We start from the raw sequence: 21876 nt of genomic DNA on the forward strand, positions 1-21876 counted from the left end.
AAATGTTGTGGGAAGAGGGTGGTATGGAAGGCTCTGCGGAATTCACCTCAAAATGCACAATCTGAATCTTATTTAAATATCTCATCCCACAAGATGAAAACTTACAACACCTCCGTATCCATAGATGTGCACAGAATAGCTCTATGACATCCTGTAGTACTTGTGTATTTGTGTTGTGGGCCCACAATTTTGCAGCTCCTTCAATTTCCTTTTTTATTTGACTTAAAGGTGAAATGTACCAGTAGCTACTAATCAGCAATTAGCTCTAATTGATCAACTGCCGTGATAAAATAATGAAAGCCTACGCCAGGGGTTGCTGCACATTTACAGGTTTACACTCTGTTAGTAAAGACCTTTGCTAATATTTAAATGTATATTTTATGTTTTCCAGCAACTGAAATTTATGCATACCCCCCACCAGTTCCTCCTCCTCAGCAGTCCACCTGCCAAAGAAGCAAATTTCAGAACTGCGAAAAAACTTTTCGGGAGCACATTTGCATTTCAGTGAGTTGACGCTTGTGGCCTAATTTTTATGTTTTCTCCCATTCCAATTTTCGCTGTCTAATGACGCACATATAATATAGATAAATATAGATTATTTGTATTATTTGTAATATAACTTTTGAATTATGATACTAAGCAGAAAGAATGTAATATAAAAGGAGTTTGCACACTTAGGAGACCGACTTACAAACCCCCATAGTGATCAATTATAACTTTAATAATATACTACAATCACTAGTTAAAGTATAAATAACAACATTATCTGTAGTAGGTAATCATAAAGTCATGTTTATTCATAAATTATACGTTACCATTACTTGAGGGTGGGAAAGGGGGACATGAAGTCTTACATTTTGGCTTACCCACGTTAACCCCGTAATGATCATGTTACATTTATCAGTATGTATGGGCAAGTTGCATTAAAATAGAAATGTTTTAGTTTACCCAAGTAAATATAAATATATATATATATATATATATATATATATATATATATATATATTTGGAATATCCCTCTGTTTATCCTCACATAGCAACAAAGGGGGGGGGGGGGTTCCTCTCCTGGAACAGCCATTGTTACCTTACGCAAGAAACTGGACTGTGACATTTTTGACACAGCAGTCGATGCAGTTGACAGGGCTGAAGTACTCCCATCTCTCCTTGTTGATCCAATCAGACAGGACAGAACGAGGACGTGCATGCGTCACCTGATGAGACAGCAGCCACAGCCGTCCAATAAGGGGCCTTATACACTTTCCCTTTGAATGCTGGCCAATAGCCGCTGATAACATTAGTTATGTTCCCCCTGAATCTGCGTTAGGGACCTTACAGTCAGAATAAGATTCAGTGATGCATGGGAACTACTAGCTGTCACTGGGTGTACCTCCTGGAGTGACACAACACATGGAGCTAATACAAAGGACAGGAACAGGTTAGCCTGGAAAGGTCAGAGAGATTGATGAAGATAATGGAATGATTTGCTTATATTATTTCCCTATATTTTGACACATCTAATTTTGTAAAACTCTCGTATTGTTTTCTGTTTGCTGTCGTAGTGGCTCGCACATTGAAAACTGGCACTCTATTTTGAGGAATGGATTGGTAGTTGCTTCCAATACAAGATTGCAGGTAAGGGGAATTAATTACATAGTTAGATAAAACGTTTCATAGCGTATTTGAATTAGAATTACTGTAAGTAGGATTTAAAGGGGGGTGAAAACTCCCAGCCACCTAGCAATATTTATCCTGATCACAGGAAGGGTTGACACCAGCAGGGTGTACGAGGGCAAAGAGGGGATTCTAGAGTAGGATATGGAACCATCACATAATGCTCACATCTAATCCTGTAAGGCTCTCTTCGGCCAGGTTTGCCCCTTTGCTGCTAAGCTTCCCCGACCAATCACAATAAATATTGTGTTGCAGCCGTGAGTTTCCATCACTGTTAAGTCAGGGAAAGAATCCCTATATGTGTCCATACAAAATATTCCGTCCCTGGAAAAAGAAAGTGCGTTGATATTTGGGGTGAAAATCGTTGCATTAATGTTAAAAAACACTTTTGCTTCCTGCTTGAAAAATAAGCATATATCTGATATGTTTCTAACCTATCTACATGTGAGCTGGAGATTTCAACATGAATCAAGTTAGTTTTATAAAACTAGTAGTTTGGGCTCTTGCAGGCCTAGCCCTTCCCTTTTCACTGCAATTTAAGTAGACAGACAGACAGCCACAGCCGTTCTTAGTTTTATTACTTTCTGGTAAAATGTTGCAGCTCTCTGCCCAACTTTTCTCTCAGTTCTCTCTTAGGGGTCTATGTATTAAAATCACGCGGTGCCAATCAATATGCATCTCTATAAGCCACAGTTCATAATGCATATTTAAGCACCACTGAAGTGTACCATGCTGGGGCTACTCTGGGAGCCCTGATGAAGTCCCCTCTCTAGTGCAAACTGGGTTTCCTATTTACCCGCAGCCTAGCTGATCGCACTGTATACATGGACCTCTTAGTACTCCTGAGACTGTTTATAAATGTTATTCTCCACCAATAAGGCATCATCATCATCACTGACATTTATTTATATACCTCCAGCAAATTCTGTAGGGATTTACAATTGGGAACAAACATTAATAAAACAATACTGGGTAATACAGACCGAGAGCTAAGAGGCCCCTGCTCGCAAGATTACAATTATGAAAAATGAGTAGAAAATCCACTTCGTATCAATTAGAGACCGTAAATTAATGCTACTACTAAAAATACTTTAAGTCTGCATTACCACCTATCAGTGATATTCTCCTTTCCTCTTCTGAGGGGTTACTCCATGCAGCCATTCCCCACTGTGCTCCATAGTTCGCCTCGGTGGAAAACCGAGTCTGTGTGACGATGCGGAGGCGGAGTTGTGAGCTAGAAGGTGAATCAGAGGCCGCAACCTTTCGTGATTGTGTCTTCTGATTGGTCCTCCAGCTCCGCCCCCCGCCCCTGCAGACAGAGGAGGCGGGCTGGGACGGGGGGCAGGGGGGCATCGGTCCCCTGGGCCGCTTGGTTTAACCACTGTTAGGGCCGGCCGCCCAGCCCCCCTTCTCCCCACCAATGCAAAATTTCCGTGTAATAACCTGCGTCAGCGCATAGGCGGTCGCATCACATGACACGCGATGCGGCCGTGTCATCAATGTAGCGGCCGCATCGCGTGTCATGTGATGCGGCCGCCTGTGCGCCCCGCGGGCTGAAGCCTGCCCGCCCGCGCCTGCCTGCAGACATATTAAAGTGGAGAATTTAAATGTTCTGACAGTGCAGCTTTAAACTGGAAACCACAGAACATATAATAAAATCACTTTTACAAACCCTCCTTTAAGACATACTGGTATCTTCAGTATTGAGAGGAAATTATATTAATATTGATTTTCACAAAACTGCCTTTAGAAAAAGATTTGAAGCTCTACCAGGAATGCAAACTTAAACTTTTGATGAGATTATTTGTGAGTTTAAGTGCTTTGGATATAAACTTGTGTCAGATACTATACGTTTCATCAGATCCCATTATATTGTTGAAATCATCTTACTGCGTTGTTCTTGAACTTGTTACATACTTTGTTGGTGACCTTAGAAGATCTATTAGATTTTCTGGTTTTTTGTTTTGTTGTTGGTTTTTTTTTTTCAATGTCACAGCACCCGTCATTGATTTAACTAATATCAAATTGATAATAGAATAAACAAATTCAATTACTTTGGAGTAATTTAAATCCCGATCTTGTTGTCTCAGCTTCATGGTGCCATGTACGGAAGTGGAATATATCTAAGTCCGTTATCAAGCATATCGTTTGGCTACTCAGGTAATTTGCTTCTTTTATCCTTTCTTTTGTAATGTTTAGTCATGTTGTCAGCAGGAGATACAGTAGGAGTTTCAGAACCAAAAACACTTAGGTTACAAAATGGTGAGACCAGAGCTGATCTTCCTTATTCCTAGTGGGTATATTTACTAAACTGCGGGTTTGAAAAAGTGGAGATGTTGAGATGTTACCTATAGCGACCAATCAGATTCTAGTTATCGTTTATTTAGTACATTCTACAAAATGACAGCTAGAATCTGATTGGTTGCTATAGGCAACATCTCCACTTGTTTCCCTCAGGATAGCACCAGCTATCTTGACGGAAACTTCGGAGGGAACCGGCTACTAGATGGTTCGATTAGTCTTTCGCCCCTATACCCAGGTCGGACGACCGATTTGCACGTCAGGACCGCTGCGGACCTCCTTAGTCTTAGTGTTCTGCTCCCTAAAGCAAAAAGTACCAGGACCCTTCTTATTCCTGAAATATATTACCATTAACAGTTGTTTAGTGTAGAATGTTGTAACAGTTATCACTACAGGGTCTGATACATTTGTTCAACAGTGACTTGATGAACACTTATATGGTCGACACCATAATAGAGACAGGGTTGGATAGTCGACAATAATAACATCAAGAGTATTATTATTAGGTCGACATTTCAAATGGGTGACAATAATATCCCTAACTCTATCTCTAACCCTGTCCCTAACCGTAAACATGTAATATTGTCTATATTCGAATTGTTGACCTAATAATACTGTCTACATTTCTATTGTCAACCTAATAATACTGTCTACATTTTGATTGTCAACCTAATAATACTGTCTACATTTCGATTGTCGACCTAATAATACTGTCGACATTCAAATTGGCGATCTAATGATGCCGACCAAATGAATGTCTAGTCGTCGACCACATACAACACATTTACCAACATGACAGAAATGTCTAAAGCTGGCCACACACTGGTCGATCCTGTTGCTTGGCGTGAGTATCCAGCAAGAAGTCCAATATCCATTATAAAAACACACTTAAAAGACTAATTGATTGGGATCCGACGGTTCGGCCTTTCAAGTCTAGCAGTCGGATCACTGTCAGCAGATCTGGGGCCTGTTAATTTCGTTTGAAAAATAACTACATACATAGAGCCAGATTGAAACCCTACAACTACTTACTGCTGCTTGGCTCGGCTCTGCTCTCATCCATGAAGATGTAAAGGTTTGATGGCTGGAGGTATATTTATTAGTGTTAGTGTAGGTACTTGTTAATTATACAGGCACCACTGTAAAAGCTCAGCAATCCCACTTAACTTCAACCACTGTTTCATGCTGCTGACCAAGCCCATTCCCTACCTAAACCTAAAGAGCCAAACCGCATATTTAGATGCTTCTTTACCGCATCTCATTGCATTTGAGTGCGCTCGCATTGAGATCAACATATAGGGCCTGATTCATTAAGGCAAGCAAAGCAAAAATAAGGAGTAACTTTGCACCTGGGCAAAACCATGTTGCATTGGAGGGGGAAGTAAATTTAAAATGTGGAGACAGATTTATAGTTGAGGTAGGGCATGTCCTAGATCAATTTTACATTTCAGTGTAAAAATAAAACTAACAAGTATTACGTGCAAAATAATAAACTAATTTGCATTCCTTGCATTGTAACATGGTTTGTCCGGTAGCAAATTGACTCCTTTTTGTTTGCTTTGCTCTCCTTAATGACTTAGGCTCAAGATTTTTAGTTTGTTAGCTAAGTGCCATATGCACTGAAATGAAACAAGAAGCATTCAAAATAACACAGCATAATACAGTCATGTAAAAAAAAAAATATGTATAATCTTGTTTGGTAGAGTTAGTCCTATTTTCACATCTTTTTAAATGCACTAAACTTGTGCTACAAATGTGTGTTAATTGCTTCTACACCAGAGGGTATTTAGCTTTAATATGCATTATCAGTGCACTTTGTAATGTGTGGTATCAATTATAGTTTTAATGTGGGGTATCAATGCTTATTGTAATTAAGGATGAGCGGGCTCGGATTCCGCAAATCCGAGCCCACCCGAACAGTGCGGATCCGACGGGATCCGAGCACTGTTCGGGAACTTCCGGGCGCCAAACGGAGCCAAACCGAGGCTATGACATCCAAGTCTCGCGTCGGATCTCGCGAGACTCGAATGTCATAAATACTCACCTTGCGGGCGCCATCTTCATTCTGGCTGTGATCACTCGTGAGGGAGGTTGTAGTTAGGGAGCTCCTGATCAGTTTAGTGGTTCTTTGTGCTTTGTCCAGTGCTCTGTCCTGCTGAGTCAAGTGGTGCTTTGTCCAGTGCTCTGTCCTGCTGAGTCCAGTGGTGCTTTTGTCCTGTGCTCTGTCCTGCTGAATCCAGTGGTGCTGTGTCCTGTGCTCTGTCCTGCTGAGTCCAGTGGTGCAGCCTGTGTCCTGTGCTCTGTTCTGCTAAGGGAATTGTTATTTCAAAATTATTCAAAAGTTATAAAAAAATTATTATTTTTTTTATAAAAAACCTATACAAAAATAATTTAAAAAAATATAAAAAAATTATAAAAAAATAATTATACAAAAATAATTGAAAAAAAATATAAAAAAATTAGTTAAAAAATACTAGGTACTGATATTTCAAAGTCAAACTACGTTCACTGTTGCTGCTGTACCAAAAAATACTAGGTACTGCTATTTAAAAGTCAAACTACGTTCTCTGTTGCTGCTGTACCAAAAAATAATAGGTACTGCTATTTAAAAGTCAAACTACGTTCACTGTTGCTGCTGTACCCAAAAATAACTGCGGCCTTAACAGCTATGTTGGTGTTAGACGTGCATCCGGTGTCCGCCATCTGTGCAGTGGAATTCAGACCAGTTGGAGGATGTAGGAGCAGCCATCTGTGCAGTGGAATTCAGACCAGTTGGAGGAGGTATTGTGGCCCCGGTACCAAATTGGGTACCGGGGCCACTCCACTACGCAGTCCAGATAGCTGTGTGGTGCTCAGAATAGACTGGAAATTAGTGGAAATGATTCTTATTGAATGTTATTGAGGTTAATAATAGCGTAGGAGTGAAAAAAAAAACAAAAAAAACTGGATTTTAGCACTTTTTATGCTTTTTTAAAAATAAATCAGAACCCAAAACCCTAAATCAAAACCAAAACCTTTCGTCGGGTGTTTTGGCAAAACAAATCAGAACCCAAAACCTCAAGCTAATCAGAACCCAAAACACAAAACACATAACACTAAAAGTGGCCGGTGCACACCCCTAATTGTAATGTATGAGATGCTTGTTTTAATGTGCAATATTGATGTTAATTTTAATGTGTGGTATCAATTTTGTTATAATGTGTGGTGCCACACCTTATTTTAAATGTGTGGATCCAAAGGGAGTTTTAATGTGCAGTGCTAATGCTAGTTTCAATGCGTTGGCAAATCTTGTTTTAATGAGAGTTGTTTAATATACACGTGATCATAAAAATATGATATGTGCACTTCGTAAAAGAGCAGACTGTTTTCTCTTTTCTCACAACATACTGTAATAAAACATGTTTTCTGTACAGTGAAATTATTTATAAACTATTTACCCTTCATTTCACAAGACAAAAAAGTGGACATACATTTCACCTTTTTGCCCTGGGAGCCATATTGCCTGTAAACGACACTGGAACCCTTGGTAAGAAAGCACAGTGTAGATAGGTACAGGGCTGTGTGCACAGGCAAATACAGATAACACCCAACCTCACATATAATAGCCATTTTGTTTTATCTTCCACTGTCCTTTGTAAAGCACCAAAATTGTCTTTATTGCACATTTATTGTAACAGTAAAAGAAATTGCAATGCCATGAGATAAATAAAACTGCGTTGTATGTGTGCCAAATGTGTCTGCAGTTAAGTAAACTCCAAGTTCAATGAGAAGAAATAGCATATTGTTTTTCTTTTTTAAAATAACAGGGATGAACAAGAAGCAACAGAAAGTATCTGCCAAGGACGACCCCCCATCAGGCAGTAAAAGCAGTAGTACAGTGCAGGTATTTCGTTATCTGTATATGACATGTTGATATATAGTTTAACCTCCATTAAAGACGTCTAGCTTGTTGTCATCACTAGAACCCAATGCCAATAACAGCTGGGGACTTGTCTTGAGGCCAGGGACCATTTGGTTTTGCTCCTGGCTCCATGATCGACGCACTGCATTGGATTTACACTGGTACGTCTAGATGGTTCACCTAGTGCTTTGTAAGGTACACACCTGTCTCCCAATCTCTAGAGATTCCCCGCATGTTTAGGATTGCAGGAGGCAGAACATTTTTAAGAAGCACTGTGACATGATGGAGCTCCTATGGCACCCTGTCCTTGTTTGCTGAGGACTGGCTGTTCTTGCCTTGCCACCATTCTTTTTCTTTATCCCAATTGCACCCCTTTAAATGCAGTATTAGTGGCCTTCGGCCTCCACTAGGCTCCTTTGCCTGCACCTAGAACCGCTTTCTTCTGGGTACCCTCATTGCTAGTGTACCCCCTTGCTGGGCACCTGGGCTGGTACACCTGACCTTTTGCCTTCAGATCAGGGTTGCTGTGGATGTTTACCCCTGGCCTATCACAGAGACCACAGCTGCAGGGTAGCGGGCAGAGCGATGGTACTGGATGCTGGGTCCCAACATCAGAATAGTCGGATAACGAATTAGATTGATCTATTATATAGATCACAGGAATTACAGCAGGTAAGTAGTAGTTAAAGCAGGCTCTTGAACAGTGATGTTTTATTAGCTCAAATAGTCCTAATGAGGTTTGAGGTACTTGCAATCTTTCCAGAAGTTACAGATGGAATGATACATTACATGGAAAAACAGTGCTCTTTTTATACAGATTCTGGCACACATTTTGGCAGGGGGTAAACCAGTCCCCTGGTCCTCGCTGGCACCGAAACATCTGAGCTTATACCTCAGATTTTTAAAATCAGGATGTGATATTTTCTCTAGACTTGGATTTTAAATGCAATTTACATTAATCTCTGATTTCCTAATTCACTCTGTTAGGTTTCATATCTCTCTCAGGCAAAGATGGCAGTTCTGCAATACACTGCAGGACACGTCCAATACATACAAAGCATGCACAGAAAAAAACAAAAAACATTTCAATTAATATCATCTGTTAATAATATAGTCATTAATGACAAAATGTCAAAAAGGTTTTTTGACATTTTTCTTCTATAAAATACATTTATTAGGATGTTATTAATGTTTACTGTACATAAAATGCATTTCTGTTGCTCCTAATTGCAAACACATGTTGTAGCATGCCCACGCAACCATCATCACTAGTAATCGGCACTTACAACTGACCTATAGCTATAATGACACAACAAAGAAACACATAGCTTATAGATGGCCAAAGCTTGAATGGGACGCTGACGTTCGAGTTTTGCACGCCCTTACTGTACATGGACTACGTGAATACGCCCATTCCCCTCCCTGTTCCGCCCATGAAATCGTAGCCTGACGTAAGTGTTCATGATGAATTGGATGTTCTTGCGTTCAATGGCACATGGTCCGGTTCTGGGCAAGCTCAGTGCGATTTTATGCAAAATGTGTCACCTCGAAGCAAACCAGTAAAACATCTACTTTTGTGCTTGGGAAAAGCTTGGCAATCCCATGCACAAGAAGGGAGCACCTGCAAGTTACAGCACACCATTCCACCACACCTTGTATATGACCAGTTTCACTTTCCGCACTGTTAATAAATGTTTCATGTGGGAGCAATTTCTAATTTACTAATATTCTTCTTTTATTTAAATAATTTTTTTCTTTCCTTTTAGTCACAGAAAAAAGGACAACAATCCCAATTTTTACAAAGCCGTAACTTGAAATGTATAGCCTTATGCGAAGGTAAGATTTACTTTTTTATTGTGTAGAGTTTGAGTATGAAAATGGTGGTCTAAATTTATCCACATTTTAATACATTTATTTAATAATATGTCAATATGGCAAAAACTGAAAATTATGGTATAGACCAGTGATTCCCAAACTGTGCCCGGCGGCTCTCTGGAGTGCCCCAACGATATCACAGGGTGCCGCGGCCAGGGCCGGTGGTAAGCATGGCGGGGGGTTACTCTGTAATTATTTTGGCTTATTGGTGCCTTGAAAGTTTGGAATCCACTGGTATAGTCCTATATCTATATATTAATAGCATAAGTACGACTTTTATGAGTGACTTACTTCTATAATGCCATTCTCTGAGTAGGGCATATAATTAATTAATTAAAGGTGCTGGTCTGTAGATTTGCAGAAAAATATTGGTGCTGTAATCGGTTGCATAGTTTCGGAGTTATTTTGCAAAAAGGTCCACCTGCCATTTACAACTATGCATTACCATTGTCCTCTGAAAAATGTGACAGTTGGCAGTACTCTCCCTGAGTACCTGCTGTGTGGCCGGAACATGTGACCTGCTGAGTGGTCTGGAAACTGTGACGGTTATTTGCAGTCACATATATCAGCGCGTCTTGGGGGACTATGTCCTGCAATGTAACTTCGTTGGAAGAAGTTATACATATAATGTAGGGTATAAACAAATTCCTTAGTTCCTTTAATATAGTGATTGATAATATAGATATTTATTCATTATACTCCGATGCTAAAAGTTCTACATATAATGTAGTGTATAAAAAAGTTACTGAATTCTGTCAAAGTGTATTCATTACATTTCAGTTTAATTTAAGGCGGTTAACACCAGTGTTCTCTAATTTCAATACATTTATTTAATAATATGCAAATATGGCAAAAACTGAAAAATATGGTATAGACCTATAGTCTTTTTAAAGCTGGGAATTACAATAATGAGAAGAGACCACCAGACCACCATGGGACTTCCCATTCTACTGTTATTGGTCTTACAGATATTCTTCTATATGTCATGTAGAATATATTAATCAGACTCTGACTCACTCCTCAGAGGACATCCTTTTCCGGGTGGGGTACGAAAGGACATAAGTGGTGTCAACGACATGCAGGACAACGATCACAAAAAAACGAAAGTGATTTGGGCGACTGATAATAAAAAATGACTCACCTTAAGAATGACAGAAGAAGTCCCCAACAGTCTCCTAACAAATCCCGATCACACGTAACAAGGACATCTTGTTTTGACGTCATAATCAATTGCGACCTGTATATCACTATTTTTAAAGCGGCAATGGAGCTTGTCATCCGACCTAACTCTTACAGTTTGGCGTAACTGTTTTTTTGGGGTCGTGGTAGTCACTGTCGGTGTTATCAGCACCGTTAAAGTGACTACCACCATCTATTCCCACATAGCTTTTATTGTAATGTGTTTAGATGTAATGTGGCTATGTCTATGAACACCACCAGGGAAACTTGTCATGGGATCACCATCAAATACATTCTGTGCATTATGTATCTACAGTGATCACTTCACCAGAATTGCACAAACATGGGGAGATCTGGGTTGTTCCCAATACGGATCATGTCTGTACACGGTTCTTTTTTGTGTAAGTATCAAATAATTGACTTTTCAAGTTCTTTGTGGTAGTGTGTCCTAATAACTAACATCTGATAATGGGTTTATTATACAATGCAAAATTAATTTTTGCTAAAGTCCGACAACCTCTTTTTTGTATTACCTTGATCCGTACCCCTGTTATATACCTCCCCACATATGTATTACTCTTTTTACTCTATTTCCACCCAACATCTCCATGACCACTATCAGTGGACTCCCTGGCTGGCTATGAGTCAATCCCTCTGTCTCCTGTCTTGTAACCACTGGCGAAACAATGGATTTGCAGGCCTCATAGGGGCTCACACTCTGGTCTCAGTAGAGAAGAGTAGGCACCACTTATGAGTATGCATGGTCCGGAGGCCTCCTCTGTGCTTTACTGAGAGTAAAGAGGGGCCTCAAAGGGGTGCGTGGTCTCTGTGGGGAGGGGGGATGACATGTGATTGCTTAGTCCCCCGTGGCCAAGTTTCTGCCATACTTACAATAGTAGTGTTCCTCTTTCCCACTTATTTGCATATTGAGAGATCTACAGTGCTTTTTATACTGAATATAAATGTGCGGTCTCCTGGGAACCTACCAGCCTTATTTCACTCCTTTTGTTCCACTCTCAACTACTTTTAATTTAATTTACCCATATCTATATTCCTAGTTCTCACAACTCCACACTATGCGTGGTTTCACGTCTCACCCCCATTGGCTCTCCTTGTACTTGTCTAGTCCCAGTTTCCCTATGACAGTACACCTTTTTCCACCAAAACCTTTAATGCAATAACTATTTTGCCATAATTTAAACGTATGAACCCAAACATAACGTAGGTTTGTATACTGGTTTAACATTACTTAGGGTTTAAATTGAAGTATGAGTTGAGTTGTATGGCCTGAGCCATCTTAAGATCTTGGGCCTGATTCATTAGTGATCTTATCTTGTGCAAAAGTTAACATGCTTATTTTAAGAAGAAACGGGGAGATAAGAGTGAAGTTAAGATGGATTTTCATCTTAAGAAATTTTTCACTTACGCAGTGGATTTTGCTTCTTATCTCCCTTTTCTGAGCATGCACAGAGTGGATTGCTTAAGATAAGCAAAAAACGGCAGATAAGATCAGTAATGAATCGGGCCCCTTATTATGAAGTTATTGGAGCCATACTGGAGATAGAGGTGCACAGTGCCAACATGGAGCAAGGGGAACCAGGCAGAGGGAAAGTTCAATTGCTACTTATTTCCATCACAAATAACAGTATGATAAACTTCATTGTAGGGGCCTAACCCTTTAAGTATGGTTTTGCTTGTTTTCACCATCTTCACCCTACTGCCTCCTTTTATTTTCTTTGTTCGTGTTTTTTTTTTACGCAGATGTTTCTGGTGCTCATTTGCATTACAGACGCTCTCTCGCTGCAGTTTTCTGCTATCCACTCAATATCGCTCCGAGCCAGCCCTCGACTTACATTACATTCTCTGTGCAGCCCCAAGCTTACCCCTCCAACACCACCTTTGCTTGTTTAGGCCTATATATATGTGAGTCCTCCCCAAATCCAGGCTTGCCACTTGCTGTTCCCCTTTATGTAGCACTAGTTATTGTGCTCTGTCTTCCGCTAGTTACTGTGCTCCGCTTACCTCTTTCTTCACACAAAAAGAGAGGTTTCAGATTTGAAGTACATGGCCCCAGACATTTGATGTGGTTTGAATTCAATATGCAAATAATTGAGTGATAACATCATAGTATAGCTATTTTTTTTTAAAGTGGGTGTGATTTATTAATAATGAAGCAAAACCACCTAAAATGTCAAAACCTGTTAAAATGTAATCTGTCTCTCACTTACTTCTGATGGGCCGATTGCCTGATCACCAAGTCCCATTAAGCCTTTGCTTGACTGGAGCTGCTCTCCTGTATACTAGTCCCCCTTCACTCATTTAGCTGTGTTGTCAATGCCCCTCCCCTTTATACGTCACAATAGAGTAGAAAGTATACAAGGGGAGAGGCATTGGCAACACTTCAACCTGTTTGAAATGATGTTAATGGGAATAATGTACATAGGAGCAGCATGGGACCATTGCACGTATGGAGGGTTAGACATAAATCACATCAGAGGGGCAGAATTTAATATTAACATAGTGAAATCCACCCAATATTAGAATTAAGTATTTGGTGATGTTATTCTTTAAAGGGTATCTTCATCCCCATTTTCTTGCCAATGAGTGTGTTTGTGGGGCAGCTATTAAACTAAATAAACAGAACGTACTGACTTTTCCTGCTCCAGCATCCCACCGTGCCCCAGTTCCACTTAGACTGTCATGGTTCACAGATTCCATGGTTATAAGGCAAAGCTTGTATAATAACCCAACAGAATTATATGTCATGTGCAGCAAGCCCCGGGGTGTGACAGCTATAGCAGTCCTAAGTGCCGCAGATAGAACGCTGGGACAAGCTGGGGGTCTCTGCTAGGTTACTATACAGGCTCTGCAGCATAGCAACTATGGCGTCTATCAGTCATACCTGGATCATCTCGGCAAAGAGGAGTCAGGACACTATGAAAGGATGCTCTAGACAGCTGTGCAGTTTATTTATATTTATCTATTTGATCTTCAATGCTTTCTTTTTTTTTCCTCCCCAGCTATGAAGATGGACAAGTGGGTGATACAAGCATCAACACACAAGAGCCAAGTAGCCATAAAGAAATTCTCCGAGTCATAGGCAACCAAACAGCTACTGGTTAAATACTGCATTTGTAGAGTGTGGAGTTTCATCAGTACCAAAGCTGGACTTTGTGCTGAAGAACATTAGGAATATATTTATTATTACTATTATTATTATTGTTATTATTATTATTATTATTATAAAAGGGTGATCGCATTTACAGTAATCCTTTTATTTCCTATTTTTAATGTTTGACCTAAATGAGGCATAATTATTGGTGCAAGAGAATTATTTCATTTGAAATGATCTAAAATATTGTGTTGATGGCCGGGCATAAATCAGCCAAAGTATCTGGCGGTGGTTCCGATAATAAATTAGGGCACATTCTTAGTTTACATTTAAGTTACATGCTACTACTTTCTACTGAATTTACTATGGTTTTATCTTGCAATAAATTAAACCACTAAGTGTTTTATGGGTTTTAAGCTAAAGTTAATTGGAATATAACAACCTTATTGTAATGTGTGCCATGCTTATCTGGAGGGCAGATCGAAATAGTGTTGCATAGAGACTTTGAATTTCTGTTTGATTCCTTGCACAAGGTATATATAATAAATTTAGGGTATAATATGGCGATACCTATGTTTTGATCTGTATGCAATTTATCCACCTCACCATGGGGAGGTGTGAAAACTGGTGCTCAGGACAAGGTATTGTAACCTGCAGCAGATAATCAGATTCTGCCATTTTTCTAGAAAGCAGCAGTCTGGTTTCCATGGGTTACAGACCTTTTTCCTGTGCAACAGTTTTCATAAAAGTGTACAAAATAGAGGTCAGACATGGAGCAAAATACCGGTGCACAGGCCCTAAAATACATTCCTGCACCAGCAGGGTCTGAAGCCCATTCATTTGTGGCATTATCGTGTTAGTAAAATAAGGACCAATGTGTTACTACTGTTTTTAAATCCAGTAATGCCATCTTATGTATACATTATGTGATAATCATTGTGAATTGGAATGTATAATCTTTTCAATACATTTACTTTACTGGTTTCGCAGCCCTTCACTTATTAATCCTTGTATCTGAGAGTACAGTGGTTCTGAAGATAATTACTCTGGACCAGTGTTGGAATTTCTGCTTCTTCACATGGCTTGTAGTAAGCTTCTGCCAGCATCATAGATATGGCAGTACCACTGTTTCATAACTTCTCTCTGCACCCCATCTAACTATCTGCCCCTCTAACCCAGCTTACTACCTATGCTGGCTGCTATATGGACCCATAATGTTTCTGTTGGTGATGTGTCCCATGTAGACATCACCTCAGTGACCTCTTTACTGCCACCAGCGTGTTGACTATCAATAAATACAAAGTAACTAGCTAGTCACCCAACTAGTGGCTGGAAAGAAAGTGGCAGGGACAGCCCCCTCATTAACTGCTGCTATTAACAATTCTCCCCGGATTTATTTTCTGGCTGTAGACCTCCTCTTGTAGTTGTTCTCAGACTCCACGACAGATAGCTTAGCCACCTAGAGCCACCATGGCTCCAGATATTTCTCAGCTTTACTCAATGTAGAACATCTCCCAATGTAGAACATCTCCCAATGTAAAACATCTCCCCAGTTACAACATCTCCCAATGTACAACATCTCCCCAGTTACAACATCTCCCAATGTACAACATCTCCCCAGTTACAACATCTCCCAATGTACAACATCTCCCCAGTTACAACATCTCCCAATGTACAACATCTCCCCAGTTACAACATCTTCCAATGTACAACAACTCCCCAGTTACAACATCTTCCAATGTACAACATCTCCCCAGTTACAACATCTCCCAATGTACAACATCTCCCCAGTTACAACATCTCCCAATGTACAGAATCTCCTCAGTTACAACATCTCCCAGTGTAGAACATCTCCCAAGTTACAACATCTCCATAGTTACAACATCTCCCAATGTACAACATCTCCCCAGTTACAACATCAGCCAATGTAGAACATCTCCCTAGTTACAACATCTCCCAGTGTAGAACATCTCCCCAGTTACAACATCTCCCAGTGTAGAACATCTCCCCAGTTACAACATCTCACAATGTACAACATCTCCCCAGTTACAACATCTCCCAATGTACAACATCTCCCAATGTAGAACATTTCTCTAGTCACAACACGTTGAAGGCTGCTTACAGTGTTGAAGCCTGACAAATGACTGTCAGTGTCCCACCTGCTCAATAACTAGGGGTTGACCATTCTGGAGGATAGATACTTTTTTAATTCCCTTTCATATTTTAACTCCTTCTCAACTCATGTTTGTCGTTTTACTGCATCACTCATGGGTGGTGCGACTGCCAACACAGCTTTGAGCGGTGAAAGTTCAATAAACAAATCATAGCCAATACGGTATGTCATGAAATGCGCTGCTGTATAACCCAATAGATAATTATTTGCTTGTGTATATGGGAAAGGCAACACACATTACATATTTATGCTCAGTTTTGTTCGTTATATGTTCTGTAAGATGTACCATATATAATGGCTTTGTACGGCATCTTCCCATCCGCAGTTATTTTCTGTTTTACTAGAGCCTGCACTCACTTGCCGTTATGACGCGGTGTCCTGCATTGCGTAGACTGGGATTGGAGCTCTGTTTAATTGGACATCAAACTATTGATCTACTGGTCCATTGTACTGATCACCTTGTTACATTGAAGACCCATCCAATGACCATAATATAAGCGTTCCTCATAGTGATGAATAAATGATTATTGTGAGGTCCACTTCTGGTACACGAGTACAGGACAACATGAGCACATGTTCTCAGTGTTCAGGCTTCTAAAAGAAACAAGAAAGAGATTGTAAGATTCTATTGCTTTGATCACATCAGTGCAGGGAAAGCTTCCAACATCTATTGTGAATGAGAAAGGGATAGAGGAGAATGTAATGACACACCCTCCTATGCCGTCTGTGGAGGGGGCTCCCAGGGAAATAGAGTAAAATGATGGTACAGGAAATGAAATCTTAGAGAAAAACCCTTAAGTGTTAAATGTTTGATACTTTTTATAAAACCAAATGTAAAAATGTGTCTGTTCCGCACTGCCCAAGGACACGTACACCTAGACACTTGTGGCGGAGCTGTGGCTCTAAGGTCCACGAACGCTGCCATCTAACACTGAGGAAATGATCAGTATGTAGAGTCAACCCAATACCCAGTTTACCAGCCGCTCCAGCTGTGGTGACTGCAGCTCGAACTGAACGTACCATGGACACAAGTTTTAATGTTATCTCCATATTTTAAAATTGAAAGTAGAGTTTAAAAATGAGTGACGAGGTTCTGTTTGTAATAACATCACTTGCGCTGGATTTTAGAAACAAGGACATGGACAATATCTTTTGCTTCCCATTTTTCCTGCAAGTTTATTTTACGTTCTTTGGGACATAGGATTGTAACTTAGCACATGAAAGAGGAAGGTGGTGAGGAATTGGTACATTTCTGTAGCCTAATGTATGTTGTCAACAATACTAATAAGTTCTCCGAATATACAGAGGTTGATGTGATAGAAATAACTTTCTGAAGATATATTAGATTGCATTTTATTTTATCACAAACCAACATTTCACTATTGTGAGAATTAAGTGCCACCAAATGAAAGAAAAACAGTTAATGGTTTTATAACCTTTTATCAAATGTTATACTGGCATAATGTGGATACTGAGCACAAAACATCAGATTTACTGCTTTTTAAAGTTAAAATCGGTTGTGTTGAATAACCGTTCACACAATTAGTAAATGTAACCCCCCCGCCTGTCGTTCAACCATACCTCCCAACAGTCCTGATTTTCGGATACCAAAGGGTGTGTGGCCTGTTGGGTCACGGGCGTGGTGTGGGTAGATTAGGCCTGGGTCTGAGAAGACCACTCCCTTGATACACCCAAACCACCACCTGCTCCGCACTTGCCACGCCCATTTCTAGTGCGACCAAACCATGCCCTTTTGGCTACCGGAAGGCAGGCAGTCTTGGAAAAAGCAGGATTGTTGGCAAGTATGGTAGTATCCATAAAATGTAATGTTTTTTCTACCAGGAACTCCTGTCTTTTTAGCAGGTTTTTTTTTATTATACAAGTTTTTGTCTTCACAGACTGTGGGCAACTGTAGATGAAGCACTAATACGTCTTTCAAACATTTTCCCTTCTTCATTCGAATTTGCTTAAGGTGTCCACCGATCACCGTAATGGTGAAGCTGTAGGATCAGTGTTCAGTTTGGCCACGCAAATCGGTGAGATGAAATCTGACTGTGTAGCCCTCAGCTTCTCTGCAGCCATTAGTGTTGGTTGAAAGATGACTACACACAAGGGCCAATACCAGACATCTTTCATCCGTACTTTTCCTTTTAACGAATAATTACCCTAAAAATTTGTATAGGAGTATTATCGGACATCACGGGCATTTTGGTGCCACACACACTCCAATAGTGGCAGGGATCGCGCGACCAACATTAATCCACAACTCCTGGTCAAATATGATTTATCAAAGCAAAAAAAAAAACGCACATGATTTATATTTCCAATTCGGCAGAATGTCAACCAAAATTCCAGTTTTGCAAAATCCATACAAGCGATGCAATGTATGTACAGGAAATCACACGAAACAAAGCAAATTTATTTAGATGTGGTTCTCATTGAAATCACATATATTTTGCCTAAAATGCCCATAAAAAGGTGCCCGATTTAGAGAAGATTGCTTGAAATATACATGCAACTTTATATTTTGGATTCAGATGTGTCAGTCATTTTCATTAATGCATCAAGTTGAACTAGGACTGTATGATGTGCCAAGCTACAGCTCCAATTAGAATACATATAAGACAAAAATAAACACTTCGCAAAGGGGTCTTTTCATCTTATGTCTGCATGCCCTTATTACTGTATTGCACTCAGGGCCGGATTAACCCTAGGGCTAACTGGGCTACAGCCCAGGGGCCTCAGGGGGCCCTTGAAAGTGCTCAGCGGCAGTATTGATCGGTCGGGGGCGGGGGCGCCCCCGGCGCGATTAATGCTGCTGAGCACTTTCACTGCGATCCTTCCCCGGCGCGCTGTAGTCTCCTTACTGAGGAGATCTCGTGAGTCTCACTCTCACGAGGTCTCCTCAGTAAAGAGCGTACAGCGCACCGGAGAAGGAGGTAAGTGCCTTGGGGGCGGCTCGGCTCACCCTCACGGGGGAATGGAGGCTCCCTTAGCCCAGGGGCCTCCATTCCCTTAATCCGGCCCTGATTGCACTTAAACGTGAATGCCCCCTTCATCTCTCCAAATGAAGATATATGATATGCTCAAACTATGGGGGCAAGTTCACATCGCAGGTTCGATAAAAATTATGCAAGATGTATTTTTACGAACTTACATCTAACTCCTACATTAGGTGCTAATGTTTTTTGTATGAGGTTCGGTTTTCAAACCATCGATTTGCTATAAACCTCATGTGGTTTTCGTCTTTTTTTTTTTTAAACCGCATACGAAACCTTAGTCTCTGGTCTCAGTATTTCCGAACTGTATCCACCTTTAAAAGACAGTCCCAATCTATACAATACAGTGTTCAGTAGTTTAACTGAGCAATTTTGTGCCATAAATGACAATGTTTGTTTCATTTTTCAAAATTCAGACACATAAATGAGTATCTCATGTAACTGTATCTCTTGTATTTTAATATAAGTTTCATAAAAAGTGGTATGTAAAAAAAACTACCAGATTTTTTTTTTTAAAAAATCAGTATTTGTAGTGCCATACATTGATTTATTTTAATGCTGTAATTAATGGAATGCTTTCATTTCTTTCACCTCCATTACAATGAGACTACTGGATCACTGAACCACACATTGGAGTGTGTAAGACAGCTACTAATAGCTTATAATATATATAAGGAAACATTTCGGGCAATTATCGGAGCTGAATATATTTAAGATAAAGTAGTGATGGTGGACAGTTGGTATTTTCTTCCTGTCCGTAATCCCAATGAATCACACTTCTGCCAGCCACAGTTAGTCATCTTTGTAGAAAATAAAAATAGCATATTTGCGCCCATGTACTGAGTTGGAGACCTCTCGGTATGTGCCCAGATCTGCACCTATAGAACATGCGCCATCAGCTGTATGTACATCCATATACACCAGGTCATAAGCACAAGAAAACTTTGTTAACCATTATTTTGATAGAAATAAAACACATTCACTATTAGGCTGGATATACAGCAGATATAATATTCCTTCTCCCATACGAATGAAAGTAACAATTTTTTTTTTAATTTTTTTTAAATACAACCACAAAATCTTATAATCTGTGTATGATCAATGAAGAAAGCACCAATCATCTTTAGAGGCGAATTTGCAAACGGCCAATCAGCAGCGGCTAGCTAATGCTGGTGACAGTTATCCTCATTAGCAGCAGCGTATATTTGCACCTACCCTCTAGCAAGTGTAAAAGATTAGACTCCTGAAAGGTGTATAAGCCTCAGGCTTGTGTGCGTGAATGCGCCCGTACTGTACTCGACCTATGTTAGACCACCAATTCCCTACCCGTGCCACCTCTAGTCACAAGCAAGCGCAAGTGTAGTGCAAATTTGCAGATTTTACACTACGCAAACTAGCGTACGTCCAACTAGAGATCAGACCCCAAGTGACCAGACCTGTTTTTAATTAGTCAACCAAATTGGACAGATCCTATTTCTTGGTGGTAGCGGTTTGCGGTTATCGGGCAACCAGATTATCTGGCAGCCTCGATCATCTTTGATTAGTCAAGATCCAGATGTTGATCTGAATTTCTGGTCATTTTGGACAGATACATATAGCAATTTGGGGTCAATGTGGTCTAAGATGACGAAGTTGGATGACCAAATTGTTGCCTGTGTGGCCAACTGACTGAAATTGACAAAACAGTATTAAAGGAAATATTAGCTTCATCTGAAAAAATATAAATAATCAATTGATTATATCATCATTTGGAATCATTATTATTCGTCTTTCGCCCGTGTTATGGTTAAAAGGAAACATTTAAATGTATCGGCTTCTCTTAAGCACTGAACTTGAGTTAGAAGCATTTTCTAACAAAGTAAAATCACGGAGTTATCTGATACAATCTCTTGTAGTGAATAAGAAAGAGAGGCGAATATAGGAGGTCTGACTCCTGTTCTTTCAAACACAATACACATGAACTGAAAACGCCATCTCACAAGTAGATTGGTTATAAACATCTTAAACACATGCTCAATTTCCACAAGAAAGCAGCAGAAAAGTAATAAATAATATACTATAATAATAGTAATACTAATAATGTACAAATCATCTTATTGCCAATTAGGGGAAAATAAAATATCCTATAATTAATTTATACATAGTGTTATTTTTATGTTGAGCGTAGTTATTAGAATTAATCTTGTTTTATATTGGTAGTATACCATTTATGTCACTACTTCTGAACTGAATGAAAAACACGATACATAATGTTTAATACTTAAAGTATAAATAGTTTCATTTTATTCTTAACTAGCTCAATTAAAAGTGGAGCGGGACCCAGAGAATAAATTAGGATTGGAAGTATTTTTTCATGAGCGAGCGAAGTGTTACCAGTACCACGAAGGATTAGAACGTTTGGCCTCTGAACTATTCACATCCTCAGTTAACTGAACTATATAACCCAACACAGATGACAAATGCCATGATTCCCCAGGCCAAGCTGTCATAGGTGTTAGAATGGTAGCAGCTGACAGCAGTCAGTGGAACTTCAGACTGTGTGTGATGAGAGCCTTTCAGCCTGACTGTGGTAGCTCCCTGTGATGAGCAAACTCCATCTCTGTTTGTATTAGCCTGAGTTTCCTCCTGATACATCCTCATCCTTTTGTACTGCCAGTCAGTGAGA

At 39.9% G+C, this 21876-nt stretch overlaps 1 protein-coding gene across 2 annotated transcripts in view; it reads left to right on the top strand.

Annotated features, from left to right (window-relative positions):
- PARP8 (poly(ADP-ribose) polymerase family member 8) overlaps positions 1 to 20277 on the top strand; it is a 185233-nt gene extending 164956 nt beyond the window's left edge. Inside the window, exons 20-27 of one of the 2 annotated variants that reach the window (XR_012678637.1) lie at positions 392 to 504; positions 1560 to 1632; positions 3762 to 3831; positions 7779 to 7855; positions 9640 to 9709; positions 11244 to 11328; positions 13948 to 15847; positions 15916 to 20277. Coding sequence is in view for 1 of the 2 variants with exons in the window: in XM_075183879.1 (XP_075039980.1) it covers positions 392 to 504; positions 1560 to 1632; positions 3762 to 3831; positions 7779 to 7855; positions 9640 to 9709; positions 11244 to 11328; positions 13948 to 14050 (591 nt within the window). In the remaining variant the exon portion in view is untranslated. Of the gene's footprint in view, positions 1 to 391; positions 505 to 1559; positions 1633 to 3761; positions 3832 to 7778; positions 7856 to 9639; positions 9710 to 11243; positions 11329 to 13947 lie in introns of both variants that reach the window. The other variant, XM_075183879.1, reaches the window with a different exon arrangement.
- The last annotated feature ends 1599 nt before the right edge of the window (positions 20278 to 21876 follow it).

Source organism: Mixophyes fleayi, chromosome 1 (assembly GCF_038048845.1).
Source record: "Mixophyes fleayi isolate aMixFle1 chromosome 1, aMixFle1.hap1, whole genome shotgun sequence".
Classification (NCBI taxonomy): domain Eukaryota; kingdom Metazoa; phylum Chordata; class Amphibia; order Anura; family Limnodynastidae; genus Mixophyes; species Mixophyes fleayi.